We start from the raw sequence: 22,054 nt of genomic DNA on the forward strand, positions 1-22,054 counted from the left end.
AAGATTAGAAACTATAATACATACTTAGTTGTTCGATCGTAAAATATTAATATTCTAGCGGTTTTCTGCGCTCTGTTCTCTGTTCGTTCCTTTTTTCTTTCTTTCATTTTTTTACTCGTTCGACGACGCGTACGGGATAGTTTATCGCATGTACACGTGTATCGCGGTATTATGCCCCGATCGCATGGCTCGCCGCGCGTTCCCATGTTAAATTATTTTTTATAGTTTCCAATTTTTAGAGGCTTCTCTTTCACATCGTATACGTACAATAACGTTTACACGCACACACACACACGGATCTTTTGCGTTTACGAGTTTCGGACTATTTCTCGGGAATTATTTCACTCTTTTTTTTTTTTCACCTCTCTTTTCTTCCAAAATTTCCTTCGTCTCCGTACGAGCGCAACGGCTCGTAAATTTGATTTTTCGAGGTCGCCGTTCGCGGCTTTCCTTTGGATACGTACGATATTCACGGTGTTATTTAACAGTCCGTTTGTATATTGCGCTTTAATAGTTATTCAACCAACCTATTTCTGGTAATAACAATTATAATAATGGTAAAAATTCTCTCCGAGAAATCACATTAGCCTCAGCGGTACGGCCTACCGTCCCGCAGCACTCCGTATCACGGATATAGTCGCCTTCCGAAAATTTCTATCCCTTTTCCATTCACCGCTGGGTATAGAGTTGGAAAGAAAAAAAAAAAAAAATGATCAGATAAATCAAACGGACGGCGATACAATATAATGTGTACATGTGTCAAAAATCTTACAACAAGGTCATTAAATTTCTTACTTTCAACGCGAGTATTTTCTCCCTCTTTTCTTTTTTTTTTTTCTTTTCTTTTTTCTAAGACTTCTTTTTAAATGTGGTCGGCACCACTTGTGAAGCTTATTTTTTTCTTTTCTTTTTTTTTTTACGACCCGTATACACCCTTAAGTATACAACCACCCCGTACAATGGGGAGGGTTGGAGCTAACTGCTGTTCTCCTGATGCCCCAGCAGCCGCCGGTGTGACGTTCCATTTTACTACGTATTCAACACCCTTGAATCGTTAGGACACGTGGACGTCTCGAGTGTGCGTATATAATGTAGACGTATCTAAATAGAGAAAAAGATGACGATTTTTCGACTTCTTCTTTATCCCGCGCTTGGAATAATTCTTTGTTCGACGTGTGAGGGGTGCGGTGTGGTGTGGTGTGTGTCGAGTTTTCGTACACGGAAGAAAAAATGTGTGCGAGGAGGTAAGGAGAGCCGAGGAGGTAGTTCTCGGGAGAAACTAACGGAGGGTGGGGAAAAAGCATGTACGAAAATTGCGAGGGTGGTTCGCCGTGGTAGTAAAAGGGTGGAAAATGCGCCCGACGTATAGGTACGCTGTTGTGGAAACGCCGAGAAACTGCGGCTGAGTAGGTGAAGTGAAGTACCGCCGAGAGTTTTAGCTTAAATTTTTAACGTCGACGGGAGGATAAAGTGGAGGGGAGAGGGCTAGTTTACGGCTTTATCGCGCACACGCAAACACACACACCATTAACAGGCAATAAGTTTCCGATTAGTTCTGCGTGGATAATGGGCGACTGCCACCGTGAAAGAGAATACACATATTCCACCTCGGAATACGTAACAGCGTGCACGCAACTCCGTAAAGAATGTATATTGAAACTAAATATTTCGAGAGGGAAGTTCGAGAAGAGTCGCCGGAAAAGTTGTCCGGATAATCAAGTTTTACGCGTTTGTTGTAAAATGATTTTTACTACGAGGAGATCGATTGCCTCGATCGACTTAATTTTTCGTTCGCTCCACCTACGTGGGTGAGAAAAATTTTAAATCCCGAGGGACTTAACCGCGGTCACGTTCTCCCTACACATATATCGCATCGACGGGGTATTGGCTGTACCGGCTATAATCTTCATCGGTAAAAAATTAACGAAGAATAAAAGCGCGCTACATTTTTGATTTCACCTTTCCCGAAGTTTGTGTTACATTCGTTCGGAGTCCGTTTTCCGCAGGGGGAACGAAGCTTTCCGGTGGTATATACGGGTCCCCGCGCGCACCTACGCGTATAGGTGAGTAATACGTGTGTGAAACCGATTTACCGTTTAAACAGATTTCATTTTATGCTCATGCCAGTGGTCGCCGCGAAAGCATGCGGCAAACGTCGAGGTATAATACGGAATATGGCGGAAAATACTCAGCGGCAGCAGCAACTCTAGGAACTAGGGAGGGTATTGCCGCACCACCGGTTCACAGTCGAGCAGCACTCGAGACGGAATTTACGACTATACAACCATAACTTTCAGCGACACACTCTCGATAAGACGCGACGCGCATAGTCGTATTTGTAATGTAACGTCGCGATCAGAGAACATCCGTACAGTTTATAGAACCGGCTCTTATTATACGACTTTTTTTTTTTTTCCTTTCGTTTCTTCACCTTTGTTTCTCACCCCGCACAATCGACGCGAAGGCATTCGTCACAGCGACGTACATATACGAAGTGTTCGAAGGGGTGTCTTTTAAACAGCGTAAACTTCCTATTGGAAATCGGAAATCGGAAAAATCGATCCGAACTTCATGGGAGATTCTGCGGATTTCCTGCCGTCCGGTGTTCTTCCCAGTTCTCAAGTCAGCGTTCGGGTTTTGACGTACTCACGGTGATTCACGGGGGTTTTCGAAACTGCGGCGGACACAATCATCGGGTAATAATCAGTCGAGAATTCCGGTTGACGGCAGTAATTTTCGCACCAGTCAACACCGTCGTTCAAATCACAAGCGCCCACGACACGCGCGAATCCGGTTCACTGGGAAAATTCAAACCTCCCTCCCTCGTTCTCCCTTACGCAGGGCGGATGGATTATATGCATGAAGTGACTCACTGAGACTCGTCCTGAAATAATCGTCGACGAAATTCGCTGCTCGAAGGCGAAGAATCATTTTTCTTTTCTCATTTTTAATGTTGAAAATTGTATTTTCCTAATTACTCGGGCGATTCGAATCGAATTTTTCTTCAACCGTTTCTCGCCCCCTCGCCCCCTCTCCCACTTGTTTATTTTTCCTCCTATTTAGCGGCTCTTTAGCGATGTCGTAATGGCCGTCTTCTCCCCTCCCTTGTGATCTAGAGGCATACCGATAATAGTAGGAACGGTATATATTCCTCTGGAGGGTAGAGGTACGTACGGAAGAAAAGCCAAGGGTAGTAAAATCGTTCGGTCACAGTCTAGCGAACCGCGATTTCGCACCCATCTCGTTGTCCTTCGCGTAGAGAATATATAGATGTACACGAATAAAACACCACCTCTTCGTCCGCACCCCGCTAGCCAACCTCGTACACCCAAGTTAACTCAACGTACACGTTGTGTATATATATATATAACGTAAGCGCGAAACTTTACGATCCTTGCAAAACGCACTATACTGCCGCTACTAGGGTTAAATGATCTGTCACTTTCTTTTACAATTTTTCTCCCCCTCCCCCCGCCGCCGCTATCCCCTTTTTCTTTATACGCATTACAAAAACATCGTAAAAATATTACGAGCAAGAGCTCTCCGCTGCAACGTTCTCTCTGGTGTGTTACGCGATACACAACGAAGCATCGTCGTGTATAAATACATTCCTTTAACGTTTTCGTATGAAATTTATAATATTTGAAAATTTGACTTAAACATCCGCGGCGAATGTCACGGATTACAGAAAGGCGTATCTCACTGGAGACGGTTATAATTTTACGTATCCGTGATTATACATATAACGAGGAGGATGAAGCGAATCTTGTGTCGTTTGATTATCAAATGGAAATTATTCGATTTCCGAGTATCAATTTTTCTTCACAAAGAACTGGTTATTCGCTCTACACTCGCATCCCACCGCGCGAGCATTAGTTTCTGAAATTATCACGTGAATGAGCGATTTATTTTTATTACCTCAACGCGAGAGCTCCGATTTCGAGTGGTCCGTGTGTGTGTGTATACAAGCGAGCCACGAGTGGTATAAATAGGGGAAATTTTTTCTCTCTAATTCTCTCTTTCTTTCTTACGTAATTTCGCTTCGCTCTATATTTTCCCGTGTCTTTCGCGGGGTACAAATAATTCAAATTGTTGAGCGCGTCTGTAAGCGAGGTGCTCCAAAATTGTTGAGATTATTACGATTCATATTCGTGCGCGATGATCATCCTCCTCCTCGTGGCATTTCAGAGTGAATCGAATTAACGACGTGCGAAGGGAAACCTTCCCGAACAAACGATCTTCGTTTCAACAACCGTCCAACTGTGTAACCAGAAACTCGACTCGAGAAACCCTCGTGTACCATTGGATTATTTATCGTCTTTTATAGACGTGTGTATGGGTACAAGTGTGTACGTGTAAGTGACACCCCATAATCCACATGCGGCGAGTACGAAGATTAGAGTCAGTTTCGCGGAACTATTTAACTCGAAAGCTCTTGATTATTCGCTGATTTTTTATTTATTTGTTTATTTATTTTTTTTATCGCGTATACGCAATACCAGGTATAGGTAAGTGTGTTCGATTCAATCGATGAAATATATACAAGCGTACGAGTAGAGAAACTTCGTACATGAAATCTACGGCGGACACACAAACGTCGACGACTCGTCGGCCGGGGGTATACCGTCTCTTGCGATCCAGACGTAGACGGAACGGAATTTTACAACTTCCGAAATGCCAAAGTCGTAAAAATTCTTAGCTCCGGTAACGTACACTGCAGTCCTCCCATACTTTTGTCCTTTACTTTTCTTTCGCCCCGATCCAGATATCCATCCCGCGTCTCTTTGTCTATAGCGGGATCATCTTCTACAAAACTCTTTTACGATTTATATCGACTGTACTCCCACCCCCCCACCCCCCTCCTCGCGTGAATGTATTACGCGATAAATCGAATCAATCAATTGAAAAAGTGAAAAAATTAACTCCGAGACTAACAAAGGAACGCTTTCTTCTCCTCCTCGTCGTCGTTATCTCTTTTTATTTATTCATTCGATCGCAGTGGACAAATTAATTTTCAACGTCGTTTCGTATATAGTTTACTAAATAATTGAATCGCCACGCGTATAGCGCACATCATGTATACATACGTATATACAGATACGCAACCGTGTACGTGCGTACACGGGTATATATATTTACGGTGTTTTGGAATCGAGTAGAGTCGGTTACACAGTTCTATTCTCTGTCAATGGTATCGTTTTTACAAAGAGCTCTTATAGCTCCGCACCGCAGGTATTCGTGCGTATTATATATATACCTATGACGGGTTTTGGCCACCCCCGTAATAAATCCTGGGCTTCGCACATAGCTTCTACTATTATGGAATTCTAGCAGCTACGCTGCAACGAGAAGTGAATTTTCACGTGTAGATATACACGCTATACCTATGTATATATATATATCACTCTCTGTAACGGGATTCCTATTTGTATATATATACGGGAGGAAAATTTTATATAGCAATACGTACACGCGACGAATATCCGATTTTTCATCGAATATATTACACGTACAACCGAACATAGGAACGCGTATCTTGCGGGGGTGAGTTAAATTTTGCGTTTGAAATATTCCTGGATTTAATTTCTTCCCATTTTTTCCCCACAGCTATATACGTACGCTCGCGTTAATTTTGTCGCAGAGAGTTGTATGGGTTAAACGATTCAACAAAGAGAGTGTATATTTTACGGCATAATATTGTGGCTACAATGGCTGCGCGATATGTTGTGTGCACGTACGTACGTGCATATTTTTGACGTGAAATTTTCCAAGAAGTCTTTATACCCGCTGGTTTATACAACGTGTATAACGCACTGCACCATATAATATAAGCTTCATTCTTGAGCTAATGGAGTCGCGTTGTGTACGTACCACGTATAATATATATGTGATATGTAAACATAGTGAAACGGCAACGGAAGTAGATTATGTTGCATTTGTTGTACCAACGTTGTACGGTAAATATTATAATCGTAATGCGCTTGCTTCTCTTTTAGCTCTGCGTATGGTGTACGTATGTATAGTACGTAGCATTTGATACCCCCTCGTTGGCCCTCGGTACAGTGTATATTATATATATATATATTATACGGTATGCGAGCTATGGAGACCGCACGATGTGCGTCAGTCTCCAATAACCGAAACACGACTGATAAGCTCTAACTCTTTTTTTTTTTTTTTTTTTTACACAGCGGAGCTAACTCGGACGAACGAATAAATAACCTCGTGTCGCGGGTTTCGCGGTATGATGCGCGATGTATTCGCGAAGAATTTCAAATGAGAAAAACTTACGAATTGATCGACACAAATCGTCGCATTTATATTATACCTTATATACCAATCATCGAACGTTCGACGATCCGACGACGCTCCGTTTAGATCTATACACAAATAATCTTCGAATTTTAAACAAACCGATCGAGAAGCCTAAATCATAATTTACGTCGTCAGATTCTCCGAATAATCAGCACGTTATATGTATATATATTTAACGACGTTCGAGTCCTCCACCCTCGCTGCGCGGACGTAAAGAGGGACGTAATTTGTGGTGGTGAGCGTGTGTTTTGAGAACGTCTCTGCGAAGTCGGAACGGGCGGCGGTGAGCGTTGAATTTCTCATGCGATCGCGGTGCGCGCTTGCTTGTGCGAGTGATCACGTCCCCGTACAAAATGGCGAACGCGGGCGCCTCGAGCGAGAGACCCGAACGCCTGGGTAAGACGCGTCGCGGCAAAATTTAGTGCACCGCGCGCGCGTCCGATCTCCACCGCTGCGATGTTATTCTTATCGTAAAAAATTGTTCGTATCATATTCCGTTATTGTTCTATCCCGGTTCTTCGATTCTCTCTGAGCAAAGCCGATAATTAAAAAAATAGATCCTGCAGCGCGGGGAGCGCGAAGTAAACGCAACTGCGGGTTGCGGAGTTTTCAATTCACTGCAAACGATTCTTTGACTACGATAAATCGGCGATTCGAATTCATGCGCCGCGGGGTGTATAATTTTGATTAATGCACATCGAAGTATGACGTTTTATATATACGCACATGCGGCATGCGCCTATTTTAGAGCAGATATATGCACGTGTATAATGTCGTAAAGAGAAGCGGGTAGAAGCCATTTCCGTTTTAAAAATAAATTCCGGATGTTGTGGGCGGAGCTGCGCCGTTGGTCGGAGTCTTGCTATTGGCTTATTTAATGTCTAATATATCATGTCACGACGATGCACCGCCACCACTTTCAGCGGCATCGGACAGCGGTGGAGGGAACGCTGTAAAGATTTTGTCCGTATATAGAAATGCATGTGTATTGCGACTGCAGCGCGCCTTCATAGCTATCGCGTACGGGTATATAGCTGCATATTTCACCCGACGATGCTGCGTCTTGGTCCGACCTATAATGAACGAATAATTTTCTTTCAACGATTTATAAACACATCGCTAAAAGTGCACCAGATATATTGTAATGTGCACACAAAATTTTTGAGGCATAACGCGAACGAATGGAATTGCAACGAAGGAACAGCGGATAATCACGTTCTCCGGTATAATTCTTCGTCGTTTTTTTTTTCTCTTCTTCGTCTTCTTACATCTGCTTTGCAGTACTCCAGAGTTCTGTTCTTTATTCCTGGAAAAACAATTTCGCGTTCTTCATATAAATTCCGCACTTGTATAATTTCAACTTCTTTCTTTCTTATACTTTTTTTTTACGCCGCGGTCTTCGCTCCCCTCCGATGATAACCTACGTTACGTATGACTCCTGAAATATAGGCGGCCGCGATGCAATCATCCGCGGATAATTTTTCGGTGAATTTGCAAAGGGGAAAAAATGAAGAAAAATTAAACATCAATTTGTACCAACATGCCACTTACCCTGTATTACGTTGTATGCACGCGTATCGATTCGGAGGGCCGGTCCGTCCCTCGAAAAAAGGAATTCGAGCGAAAAATCCGTACAGGTCACACGATCATTCGGTCGGTACAAGTGTAACGAGGTGTATTGATAATTTTTTCCTTCGCAATTCTGTTACAGGTGAAAATATCGAAGTATTACTCGAGTACAGTACAACACTGTTGCAGAGATTTCGATACCCTTGGGAAATGTTACCTCTGATGCTCGTTATCCTGAAAGATGCACAAGCCGATTTGGAAGAAGCGTCCCGACGAATTGCGGAAGGTAAGCTCGGTGGATTGATTATTTTCATTAATTAACGAGACTCTATATGACCGAGAGTCAGGTATACCTTCCTCAGATAATTGAAATACGAAATTCTATAGATCCTGTATGAATTTCAGCTGACTTCACTGCTGCAGCGCGGTCTGAAATTATTTATTTTATCGCGCCATTTTGGCCCGCCGATAATACCGAAAAAAATGATGAGCTTTGTTCATCAGCAATTTGCAGATTGCTGCATTTCTCGCGCGATGAATGTAAAATTTTTTGCATGATCTTCTTGTATTTTCTGTACAATGCAACTGCTATTCGCCGTATCGCAGCGATATGTGCAGCAGAATCGATAAAATTTCACTTTTTCTCAATCCGCCGTTACCGTATGAGTCGGAGTAACGTTCAATATCGAATCAAACATCGTCTGGAAGATTACAAATTCATCAATGAAGATTTATACGATTTGTCGGGATAATCACGTCAACGCATCACTGAAGATTTGACCACCAAAATTGAAAATGAAGGAGGAAACGGAGAGGAACGGTTCAGAGATTAGCTCCGTTGTTCCACTTATTTTCAGATACGATCGACGTGTAATCCGTTGCTTTCCTTCGTCTCTGAATTCTCAATTTTGATGATCCGCAATTTTTTTAAAAATTGCATTACGATTAAATGACGCGATTTATTCGCGTGCAGAGCAACACTGAAGATATGATCCTGATTTCGCTCCGAAGCATCCTTACTTATTCCAAGGCAGCAAGATCAATTTCGAAACTGCACGGAAATAAAAAAAATAAATAAAATTCTGGAGCAAAATGCATTTTGGACTGACAACGATATATGACGATAATTTATTGGATTAAAATCTCCATTTTTTCATCATCATAAGATTTCATATTTCGTATTTCGACAGTATTAAATAATCTCCATATACTTGATTGTGGATTAAAATACATAGCCGGTTAAAAGTTCCTAAACACATAATGCAAGTACATGGCTAAAAAAATCCCCACGGATTCTAGTCAATCGCGATAGTGTAAATAAGATAAAAAAAATTAAATTTTCAATTACCGCGAAAGCGAGGGATGCAATTTTTTATTTCTGTGAAAGAAGAATTGTAAATCAAAGAAGAAAGAAAGAATCTGAAGATTTTCTTTTATCTCCGACGAATAAAATTTTTCAAAATCTTCACACATGTATTTATTACATTGGCAAATTTCTTTTGCAACGGATGCGATCACGAACCTATAAAATAATGACGAAAAGAAAATTTGAAGAAAAAACCCACACGTACAACACACACGCAATAATAATAAAAAAAAAAAAATCTGTAAGAACAAAAAAAAAGAAACGAAACGAAAAAATGTACGTGACTTATTATAGATGCAGCAAATTGCTTGGTGCACAGGTATAACAACATATGATATATAATTCGGTAGTATTCTAAATTGGATCGTAAACATTTTACGACTAGTTTGCGTGCAACATATGAATACCAACGCGACTAGTTATACCTAAACAAAAAATACGTACACGTATACGGTGAGGGGTGAGGGGGGTAAGGGCGCAAAAAATGTCAGATCTTTTGCCAGATTGCACAAATTGTTCTCATTTCTTTTCTTGAGTTTTTTGAAGTTTTTTGTCGTTTTTATTTTTCAATCGTCCCTTTCGCACACGTTTCGCGCTGCACCGTTCGCATCCGATATGCAATATATATATAATTCTCTCGCTATAAATGTTCGCGGTGAGAAACAGTAAACATCTTATAGCTATTATTCAACGTATCAGACGTTAACATTTTCACGCGTGTCGTTATAATATCAAATATACGCTTCGCTGTGGAGCCCATCGATCAGAGCTACGCGCTCGTAAATCTTTATCGAACGCTCGACAACCTCACGCACCCGGCCAAAGCTGCCGGCAACTTACGATTAACTTTTGTCAACTTTCGAGGAGGAGGAAATTTCATCCGCGGACAACGTCTTCGTCGAAAATTTCTGACGTCGCGAAGATATACTAGGGGTAGTTTGACGAGAAACGATTCCACGTTAATCACCAGAGTCGACTGATTCGGGAAAAGTTTTATCGATCTGAAAATAGAGATAGAAATTTCGCATCCAGCGTCCATTGAGTAAAAAATTATAAAAAGTAGTGCGAAAAGTCCGCGGAAAATGTCCGTTCGTATCATAATAGTTCCGTCCATCACCTTACGCCGTGTCACGTATGTGCACATACTACGTCTATGTATAGCGCGTGTGAAATATATTCGCGAATAGTTGGCACTCTGCAGAATGAGCGTTGTTAAAAAATGCAACAACTTTGCAGAACGAGAAACACGTGTTTCTTCGTCGGTGTCGTCGTCGTCATACCGAGGTATAATATTATATACGTAACGAATAAAATTCAACCCCGCGCCACAATATCAGGGGGGGGGGGGGGGGGGGGTCTTATACACACGACGAGGTGTGAATTTATTAATTATCGATCAACTCGGCGGTAGTTGTGCAGCCGATCGGTCGCGTATACGGAGCGTAGATTATAAATTATGTCGTTATACGCGCGGAGCGATTGAATCGCCGTATAGCTGGTTGGAAAAATTAGCGAGCCGCGCGCTATCAGATGATGTTCGCGTTATAGGACGCGGCTACACGTATCCGCGTATATAAGGTGATAATACATAGTCGCGTTGCGTAATACATTTTGCGTGCGTTTCATCAATTTTATGTACATAATGTGTCTCACATATACATAAATAATTTCTCCTGTTGCGTGTCAGTCGGGCAAATGTATGCACATATCGTCGTAGCTGCAGTAAGCGTCGAGTCATGAGCCAGCGGGCGCGCGCGCGCGCTCACATATGAAAATGCATTTATAAATTGACAAACAGCGAACGCGAGAGGCGAGACGCGGAAAAGTAGCAAAAAAAAAGAAAGAAAAAAAATTAATAAAAAAAAAAAAAAAAAAATAAGTAGAATAGAATAGCTTTTGTGGAAAACTAACGACGCGTTTCAGACACGTGTGAGAAGACGCGTACGCGTATATGTATATTCCGCGGCACACACGCGGCGTCGCTCAGATTTCCTTGACATTAGAGGTGGCTCTGACCGTCGCGACGCGCGCGTGGCATTTTTTATATCTTAACTGCATAAATATAAGCATATAACTAACCAGTACCCGTATAGTTGCTACAGTATAGTCGGATATACGGTATAATTATCTCCAATCACACGTACGACGTGTGCGTGTATCTATAATAATTTACATTATATCTACGCCGACATTCCGCTTCTGGTTCACTTGTACGTACATAGGTGTATTATACACGTGTATATATCTATGTATATATATAAATATGTAGACGTACACGTGTACCTATGTATTCGCGGATGGACGGGGTAGTACGGCATATATTTATACATATTATTCACACGTCGCATGTATATTCTGCACGGCGCGTCTATTAGACAACATTTATTACATACAATGTCATCGACGTTACATATATACCGGCGCGAGTATACGTACCGCAGCATACCCGTGGTCTGTGTATGTGCATACGTGTGTATGTATGTATATATATCTCTATGCAACGTCCACGTGCGATTATAAATATACTAGCGCACTATTGCACTGTTGCACTATATTTACTTGCTATTGCCACCGGACACGTGAACAACGCACACTTTGGCACGTTCGCTCGTATAGGTAGGCAAAAATCCACGATATATGCCCGCGCGCTTATAATACAGTCGGGACACCGACGCGATCCTATGCAGCTTCGTATCTATTTTAACCAGTTGAAACCGGTGGGTTGTTCAAGATATTGTACATATAGTAGACGCGTACATCCTAGGTATAAGTAGGTGTAACGCGCGTCGTAGTTTTTTTTCTTTCTCCGATCGGAAGATTTTTTTTTTTTTTTTTTTTCTTTTCGTTTTTTTTTCTTTTTTCCCCCTGTTTTTCCCTCCATTCTTCCACTGTATCTCACACTCTGAATATTCATCGGCATTTTTCCCCCGCGTTCGAAGCGTAAAATCAGAAATGATACGATTACGTGGAGTATGTACGGAATATTTAACACCTGTATAGGATTGGCGATATTCTGTATTCTGGATTTCTCATCGGGTCGTAGAGTGTATTTCCGGTTCCATGACTCACTATATATTGTATAATACTTATAAATCTATACAATCGATTTTCCGTATTTATAGACGCCAAAGCGGAAAATATCGCTGTTTTGCTTCTTCGTCGCGCCACGTATATACATATATATATAGAAATTTTGCAAAAGTTTCAAATGACGTCACTCAAATATCATACACGTGCACCGCATTCTGTGATTTTTTTTTTTTTTTTTTTTTCCTCCTCTCGAGGCTGCGTACGTATGTATCGTTAATGTATACACATCCAGGTACGTATGCGCGCATAGGTGTGCGTAATCCATAACCCATATATTCGTGCACATCCACCGCGTACGAAGGGGACCGGAAGTGCCGGTGCTTAAAACACCCCGCGCGGTGTACCAAGCGCGGCAGCTGCGAAACAACGATCATCGCGTAGACGTTACTATTTCTGACATTAGCCGAAACTCACGCACTGCCATTTTGTTTGTACTTTTCTTATTTCCTTGTTTTCTTTTTCTTTTTTTTTTCTTTCTGTTTGTTTTTTTCTTTTTTTCTTTTTGCTTTTGTCCCGACGCGGACCGATGAGGAACAAATTCGCGATGCGGGTACGACACACGCGAATATTACGGCGTGTTAGAAGGGGATTTTTGATTTTATAGTTCTCCCCTGTGACTGCGGCGCGTATAGTTTCTTTTTTTCGAGCGCTTTTTTCTCCTTCTCTAAACTCGAATATTCGTTCTTCTTCTGCGGATCGGTTTTACGATCTCTTTTCCTTGGAAGTCGCCCAAGGCTCCATTCGATGACACCTTAAGGACACGGTGGCGGTCACACGAGGCTTGTTCTATATTATCTACGTATATATGTATGTATGTATGTATATACACGCGTATACATAAGCATGTTTATGCGTATGTATATTCGTTGGGCGGAGTTATTCGATGATCTGTGTGTTTCGTTATACGACTCGTGCATCGCCATTATACATATGTATACGCGTTCGAATGTACGTACGAGGAGGCCCTCGGAGTGAGTGTTTTCGGAAAAAAAGGAATAGGAGAAATGTAAAAAAAAAAAATTATAACATTTCAGTTTTTTCGAGTCTTCATGGAAGAGGCAGAAGACCTTGGTCCGTGTGCAGGTTACTTCCTATCCTCAGCTGCTGTTGCTCCTATATAACGCTGCCGCAGAGTTACTTTTACAATACATAAAAGCGTGAGGGATCGTTAAAATATAATTTATGATCAACCGCTTATACCATATTTTTACATTCTGCACACTATAGGCCAAGTCACCTTTCAAACTTCCCACCGCGCACACGTGTATGTACCTATGTACGTACGTGTAACACACACGCGACGTCTCACCGACCGAAATGACACTTTGATTTTTTTCAAACGCGCGTACGTTCTCCAAAATCAAACATACCCCTTTTCTTAAATACCATTTTTTTGTTTTGTTTTTTTTTCTTCTTCATACCATCGCGAGATGTAAACTGTGAGCGAAATATTGTATTCCGAGTACGTTGTGATTGGTCGGAGTTATACGGTGGAGAAACGTTGCAATAAGGGGTCGGAGTACGCCGGTGGTGGTGGTGGTGGAGGTGGAGGTTTGCCGTATACCGTCTTTACGGTAACGTTCGAGACGTGCGTGGATGGAAAACATATTATTAGTTGTTACCGGGGCACGCGTGACTTCCGAGTAAATCACAGCTGTGAGGTGCAAGGTATATGTACGTACGTACGTACGTAGGTATAGGTATACAAGGTGTACACGCGTACGTTATGTACAGGGTTATAAAATCCGAGGCGAACTGCAGCAGAATTCATAATATAGTATACATGTATCGCAGGACGATTTGTATCACGACGAAATGGAATATCACATTTTCAAAACGGATTCAAAGAAAATCCGTTTCCGATCGACGTTTCTACGTATACCGGACTTCGACGACGACTTCCCCGTTCTTCGCGTTGATCTCGCAACGTGTGTATCATCTGTACCGTGAACGCCCGGCAATTAGAGCCGCGCAGGTGATATAAATCGGTCCCTTTATTTCACGAAGATGAAAAGAACGAGACAGAAACGTAGGGAGGGAAAAATGTTGGATTTATATACCTGTCCGCGGTCGTGTGTACATATACACGTGCTATACATGGCTACATTTATATATACCTACCTGCCTTGGCTAATAACAGCCTTTATATATAATAATAGCGCTGCACCACCTTTAACTTCTGCAGTAGCCGGTTGTTTAGACCTTTTAAAACCACGCCTCGTAAACTAAGCTAAACTAAACGGCCATTTTTACCCCTTAACTCACGACAGTTTCTGATTGGTTATCCCAAAATCTTTCCACCACGTTACGTATATATACGATATGAAAAAAAAAAAAAAACAGTTCTCTTCCGAGAAGCGAGAGCGAAGTGTTATTCGGAATCGCCATTTGCGATCCCCGCTCTTATTTTTTTTTATTTTATTTTTTCATTTTTACAAATTTTTTTTTCCCCCCCGGTGTTTTTGACATTCCTTCGTAATTGCTCCGGACCAATTACTCTCCCCGATGTGCGGCAAAGAAAAAAAAAAAAAACAGAAAAAACCGAAAATTTCAGTCGCCAATCTCCGATTGAAAGAGAAATACGAAAAATACATTGATCCCTTGATTCAGCGAACAACGAGATAAGGACCTTGGCGTTCTGGGAGGCAACGAGATTCATCCGTGGCGGCCATTACTACAATTGTTACGGTACGCCGAACGGTGCAGCGGCAGGCGCTCCCACCTACCTACCCCAGGCGCCTTACATCGCACCGCCACCCCCAACGGCTCATCTAGGTCTTCATCATCCCCTCTACACGCATGTCGTTACAAGTAGAGTTCCATCCAGTCCCGAAAGTCCACCGGATCGTCCCGCCACGTAACCCCGGTAAGCTTCTATTTTATTTTCATATGTATTCACGCTTCCTCTCGATCGATCAATTTCACTAACCGATTGTTTATTTTATTCGAAAAAATTTGCTACACGTCGACCCGGTGTCGCGTAAATTTCTTCTTCTTTTATCATTTCTCTTCCGTATACCCAGAGGGTAAGGCGTAAATGAAAAAAGAAAAAAAACAAACAAACAAAAAAAAAACCGAGGAGATATATCACGCGCCCCGAGGTATATCTCGTATCACAAAAGGTACGGCGCGGCAAAGTTGATGGCGAATATAAAGCGCTCGTAAATTTGCTACTTTATTGCTCGCATCATTAAGCTTTCGTGCGAGATCTTTTAGTTGTACTACGAGCATCTTTTACTCGAATTAAAAGTGCGTTTTAGATCATCCGCCCCATTCGGATGACAAGTAAATAAAAGGCTACAGATTGTTTCCCCCCCCCCCCGTGCGATTGCTACAAAACTGTGTTCATCGTTTAATTAGGTATAGATTATACTGGTGCATGTGTGCGAATGAATAATGTACGACACGTATATATGATAATTGTGTGATAATTAGTTGATCAGCTAATAGCGGCTCTATAGAGTTTCGAGGGGCGCCTTATAAACGAGAGAGATAGAAATAGATTTTAAAGTTCTCACCACGTGGTGTATAATAAAACTCAACCACTATACACTTTTATATCCGCGAGTCTGGTCTAGGTCCCCAGGTCTTCGCCGCGGATCTTGGCTGTGAGGGAATGAAGGAAAATCGAGGAAAAGGGAGGTCAAGGGGCGGCGGGGCGAGGGGAACAGGGGTGTAGGGTAAAGAGGCTAGAGAAAGAGAGCGGAATATACCACATATATATATTAAAAGGTGGAACGGGGTGGTTCGTTTTATAGTATAGAGAATCAGTTTTATGTTCACCGGATTCGCGATTACGACTTCAACTCCGTTCGTTCGTTCGTTCGTTCGTTCGTTCGGATTTTCCACTACTCTAACTACGAAAGTCGATCTTATATATATATATGTATAGTGCAAACTCTTTGCGATGTATATATATAACGCATCGTATACCGTATACCTGCGCGTCCATTTAGTGCATTAGTTCACGTGATGAAATCAGACTGGAAACGGGAAAACCGACTTCAAAACCTCTAAACTAATTTCAAAACTCCCGGATTATCACCGGCTACACCTTTACTACCGTATCAAACTAACTTAATATACAACTTTATTCATTTTCAACTAACGAAGCAAACGAACGTGAAAAAAGAATAACCAAAGTGCCAAAAATTCGGGTATTTAAATTAGCCTGCATAATGTACAATAGATTTGTTGGTCGCTCTCCCGCGGTTGATTATGCAACAAAAAATCTCTCGAAAATCTCCTCGGTAGAATCAGCAGCAGCAGCAGCAGCAGCAGCAGCAGCATCAATGTAATCAGACAGGCCGCTCTTGCAGCGAACTTAACGACGATCGTAAACGCGCTCGGTTTTACGGCTCGCAAATTCTTTTTTTTTTTCTCCATTTTTTTTTTCCGTTATCGTATCCTTTTTTTTTCTTTTTTTTTTTTTTTTTTCTTTGTTGCGCTATGTTCAATTTTCTTTTTCTTTTTCATTTCGGTTTTTTTTCTCCATTTTATTCGACTTTTTTCCAACCATTTTTGTACCTCCTTTTCGTTTGTTCCCTTTTTATCATTTTGGTTTCCACCCGTGTCTTCTTATTCGTCTCTTGCAGGCAAGAGAAACTTGCGAGAAGTCCGCGTGCGTGGTTATTTTATTTTATTTGTTCCTCGGCGTACGGAATAATTTTTCTTTTTCTCAATATTTTCTTCTTTTTACTTTTTTTTTTTTACTTTTTTTTTCTGTATTCTACACGTGTATTATACCACCGTACGTGGGGGTACTAAAGTATCCAAGTTTATGTGACAGCGGTTCTAGGTATAGTATAATAACTGTGCGTTTCAAGATTATATGTATAATTTCTATGTACGTATATACGTATGTATTTATCATATACCAAACATACGTACGTACGTACATACGCGTGAAAATATCCGATCATCACGTGACTAATAGTTATATTATGTATCGTCGCGTGTGACATCACACGAGGAGCGTTGGGTTACGCCTGCATTTTTCTTCTCTACATTTGTTCCCCCCCCCTCCGGTTCGGGAAGCGGAAATGGAAACGATCGTTGTGAAAAAATTGTCGATCGAAACTTAGCGCAGTTTTGTGGTAATATCTCGCTTGTACGTTCGAATTTGTATACGAAGTGATAGTTATTATATTTTCCTTGGATTCTCGTGGAACGGCAACAGTGACGGCAACATAATGCAGCGGGCAAAAGAGTCTTGACATAAAACCGGCGCGGCACTCGACGTTTGCTACACGCAGCATTAGCTATAGAATGGCATGATGGCATAGCAGCGATCTTGGTACGACGGTTGAGGAACGGAACGCCGCTTTTAAAAAAGTTACGACTAACTTTATGAGGGTTTAATTGTAGCCTGCGACTGCAGTTAGAAAGTACTAAACTCGCGAAGGCGAACGAAACGAAACTTAACGAAACGAAACGAACGATCATACCAGAAACCTTCAACCGGCTAACTAAGAAATACTAACCGCATGCTTCGGATCATCATCGTCGTCGTCGTCGTCGTCTTAGTCGTCTTCTCAGTCGTCAGCGTCGTGAGATCCTCAAACACTTTCTCATTATAGTAATGCTCTCCGAGAAAAAGCCAACTTTTCCGATCATCCCTCGCACATGTCTGCGGAAAACCTCTTCAAAATCCCCTCGCTTGTATATCCAGGGGTGCGCTTTTCTTCGTTCTTTCCCTTTCTTATCCTTCTTCTTCTCCACGCAATTCCGCGGTATAACGCACGCGGAAAACGCGCCAAGTATTTACCGCCAGACTGTAAACTACCCTCTTTCCGTCTCGCCATCCTCTTTACCTGCGCTCCTCAATACTCATTCAAAACGCACCCAAACATGGTTTCTCGTCGGGAAAAAAAATTGAAAAATTTACGAAAGACAATTCGTAATAATTCGGATTTTCATCGAATATCGAACGAATTTTGATAGACACGGGTGTTACGCGTGCATGTATAGTTTGAAATTGTATAGAATTACGTTGGGTCGCAACGCTTGGTCCGCTTCTTAACCGTCCGTTCCGCCATTTTGGACCACATCTTTCTATATACGTAATCCGGATCTGGATCCAGCGTGTGCTACGTGTGCTTTATATACACACATGCACGTACGGTGTACACGTACAAGTACGGTGTACATATGTACAGCGCGATCACTTTGTGTTCTACTTTTTGCGACTGTACATAACAGCAGCAGTTACAGTAGCTGCTGCACCAGCAGTCTTTTGCCATATTCTGGTTAACGATACCACACTATATACCGCGAACTTGTGTCCATAATAAGTAAAGGGGTTCCAGTTTTACGATTTCAAAATACGTACAGATATATAACGCTATTGTATACGGCGGGCACCGGGAGGCTAAAAGTCTCGATTAATTGGCGATGGAGGATAAATCTTTTTTCTCCTCTCCGTCTCTCTTTCTCCCTCTCTCTCTCTCTCTCTTAATCAAAGAACGAAACGAAAAAGCGAAGAGACGAGATGAAAAAACGAACACCGTGAAAATTGCATGGCAATGGAGAGATGTGGTATATATATAAGGAGTTTTAAAAGTACATAAGTTGGATAAAAATGAAGGCTGTACGGGGAGCGGTGCGGCGGTGGAGTGCGGGCGCCGTATATAAGATAAACTGGAAACCTATCTGCCGCAATCGCGGGCTGATATCCATATAAGTATACATATATATGTATACGATACATATATGTATATACGACGTATACATACACAGATGTAACCTGTGTATGTCCTTTGCACGCGTTTGTTGGTTATATGGTGTTGCAGACGACGACGAAGCTGCGCTAGCGCACCGTGTGCTTTAGCCTGGTGCATAACTTTTTACGATTGGCCAAGTACTAAAACGCGAAGTATTCTCCCCTTTACTTTACCCCCCCCCTCCCCCCCCTCCCTGCCCCTCTTTACATCCCTCTCTCGAATATACCGCGGCTACGTACATGCATGCGATAGAAACTCGCCTCAAGATATCGCCGCACTCTCCCATACCAAATCTCGTTCTCCACGTAACTTCGATCCTCTTCCTCCCCGATTCTCCCTCGCCGCCTTTTTCGCGTCCCTCAATTTTAATCGGTCGACAGCTCTCGATTAACTGCTATAGAGAAAATTGACGGTGAAAGGGGTTGATTTTCTTCCGAATGAATATTTGAAAGGAAAAGGCGTTTTTTGAAAATTTTACCAGCGATTTTCCATAAGGTGAATTCGCGTTTCGCTACGTAGTTACGTACGTAGGTACATACACATGAAATGTATATATGTATGACGTCCGTATATATTTTATGCCTATGTTGAGATAGCATAAGTATAAGAGGTTTAGCATCAGCATCGGAATCAGCATTGCCCGGAGAGCGAGCGGGCTGCAGCCGGTTGTAAATCACCAGTTTACGAGGTTCCTCATCTCAATGGGGGTGCAGCAGCGGCGGCGGCGGCAGCGGCAGCGGCACGTCGTCGTTGCTCGCCGCAGCAGAAATCGCGACGCGCCCGTTTTCCGCGTATACACATACCACCACTTACACTATTATGTTATGGACCATCCATAGGGGAATATGTATTCACAATATACGTGTAACGTACATAAATAACACGTGAATTATAATCTAACGCATTATTATATCGTTTATCGTTCAAAGAAACCTGCGGAGAAAACAGAGGAGGGCCGCAACGCCTCCCGCCACCGCGATATCTATTCCAGAAATTATGTCGCTTCTGACGACGATATTCGATGTACAATGACTTTCTGCAACACGTACGGGGGGGTATGTGTCGCATTATAACCGACGTATAAACTTCTTCCGTTATTCAAAAGATCCTCAATTTATGCGTCGGACGCGTCCTAAACGGCAAAAGCTTCGCTAACCGTGTCTAAACTTTAGTCGAGAGACTTTCGAGCATTCGTTTCTCATATCCTGTTGCAGGAAAACCGATCGTAAAAATCATACAATAACGCTATATGTGCGTACAATGGCTCGAGCAAAAATCATTCAGGGATTACACGAAAATGTGTCGCTTTTGAAAAATACGTTTCTGTTTTTTTTTTTTTTTTTTTTTCCTTTCCAATTTCTCAATCGATCCCCGATATATATTTCCGTTTTTGTTCGTTTCGAATGGTTTCATTTATTTTATTTTTTTTTTTCTTATCTACAGTGTAAAAAGGAATGCGAATGCGAATTTTATGAAAATAAAAGAATGAAAAAGAGAAAAAAAAAAAAAAAAAAAGGCGAGGGAGACAGAGAACAAGGTGCGGGATAAGTTCGCGTATATACCGCTGCCGTTATATAGGGATCGCGTTGCCGAGGACCGGCTCTTTTTACGAGGTTATTTTGACGAGGTTTCAACCGCTCTCGGTCTCCGCTTCGTTTACGAGAGAGTATAGTTGTGTACAGTATATATGCAGTATGGGAGAGAGAGACGATGAGAGTGGAAGAGCGGAGAGAAAAGAAGGGAAAGGAAGTGTATAATGGTCCCGATGCTTTTTGTTAACTAGCTACAATTTGCTACGGCGTTCTCCCTTATAAACGAACAACTAACCGACCGACCGTATATATACATATAGGTTTTTTTTGTTTTTTTTTTCTCCATCCCTACATTCCCACAAAAGTTTCAATTCTAATCGTCGATACGGCACACAGAATTATTCCACGCTATCTTCGTTCCGATCTGCACCATGATCGGATTCGATAATTATTTCGTCGGTGGCGATTATTCCGCAACCCCCCTTGCCGCGGATGAACGGTGCAGGATGAACGTTAAATTTTGTTTCCATGGTTACCATTATTCGAGTCGAAAAACTTGATCCCCGGATATGCAGCCGGAGCGCGGTTTCGCGGTACAACCGTAAAACTCATAGTATAGTATATATATGTATGTATGTATATATAAATAAAAATATTAAACTTTTGATATATGTCGAGGGAAATGGATATTTTTCATAGGTAAAGTTTAGCATTAACCGAACCGCCTTTAGCGCGACTTCTCGTAGACTCTCATTCGCCTATGCAGTAGGTATATGTATATTTTGCGGTATGTTCGAAATGAGAGAAGGAGAGGGAGGGAGGGCGAGAGAGAGAGAAAAAGACAGAGGGAGAGAAAGAGCTGAGTCGCGGAGGAATCGGAACGAAATGACAGAATCGAATGCGGAGAATAAAGAGAACGAGATGACGGAAGGGCTAGAAGGGGTGAACGGGGGTTACGAAGGAGAGAAAAGGGTTTGGGGATTGGCGCAGAAGAAGGAAGAGCGTATATTATGCTGGCTAAAGCAATGTTACCAACTCGAGAACTGGCGAACTAGCCGACAGTAAAATCCATTTTATGTCTACCTCGTAAAGTCAGTCAAATGAAACCCCTGGACTTAGTTTTCATACGTGTGCTGCACCGCTAGAAGCTGCAGTTGAAGCAGAAGAAGCAAAACCTACAGATATGCAGTTGCGGTAGACATTTCTGATGAAAAAAAAAAAAAAAGAAGAAGCAAATCGAGAAAAAAACCAACACCGTACCGCCACCCCGTATCACGTGTCGGGGCGTCGCGACGCCGGTATCAACTCAAACCCGTAACACGTATATACCGGCGACGAAGATCTGCACGTATGTGAAAAAAAAAAAAAACAAACAAAGTAGCTCAATCGTACAACAAAGACGAAAATTAGAAAAAAATCGAGGTAAAAAAACTAGACGAAAAAATCGATAGATCAACGAA

General features: G+C 42.0%; 1 protein-coding gene across 12 annotated transcripts in view; it reads left to right on the forward strand.

Annotated features, from left to right (window-relative positions):
- The window catches only part of LOC105689658 (protein doublesex), a 41,959-nt gene that overhangs the window by 16,189 nt on the left and 3,716 nt on the right, over positions 1 to 22,054 (forward strand). For 9 of the 12 annotated variants that reach the window (XM_048653198.1, XM_048653197.1, XM_048653195.1 and 6 more), the window contains 2 exons: positions 8,027 to 8,170; positions 8,290 to 10,534. In XM_048653198.1, the coding sequence (XP_048509155.1) occupies positions 8,027 to 8,170; positions 8,290 to 8,636 (491 nt within the window). In that variant the 3' untranslated portion in view covers positions 8,637 to 10,534. Of the gene's footprint in view, positions 1 to 8,026; positions 8,171 to 8,289; positions 10,535 to 14,950; positions 15,207 to 22,054 lie in introns of those variants that run through there. The other 3 variants (XR_007277747.1, XM_048653199.1, XM_048653200.1) reach the window with 3 other exon arrangements.

Source organism: Athalia rosae, chromosome 3, assembly GCF_917208135.1.
Source record: "Athalia rosae chromosome 3, iyAthRosa1.1, whole genome shotgun sequence".
NCBI lineage: Eukaryota > Metazoa > Arthropoda > Insecta > Hymenoptera > Athaliidae > Athalia > Athalia rosae.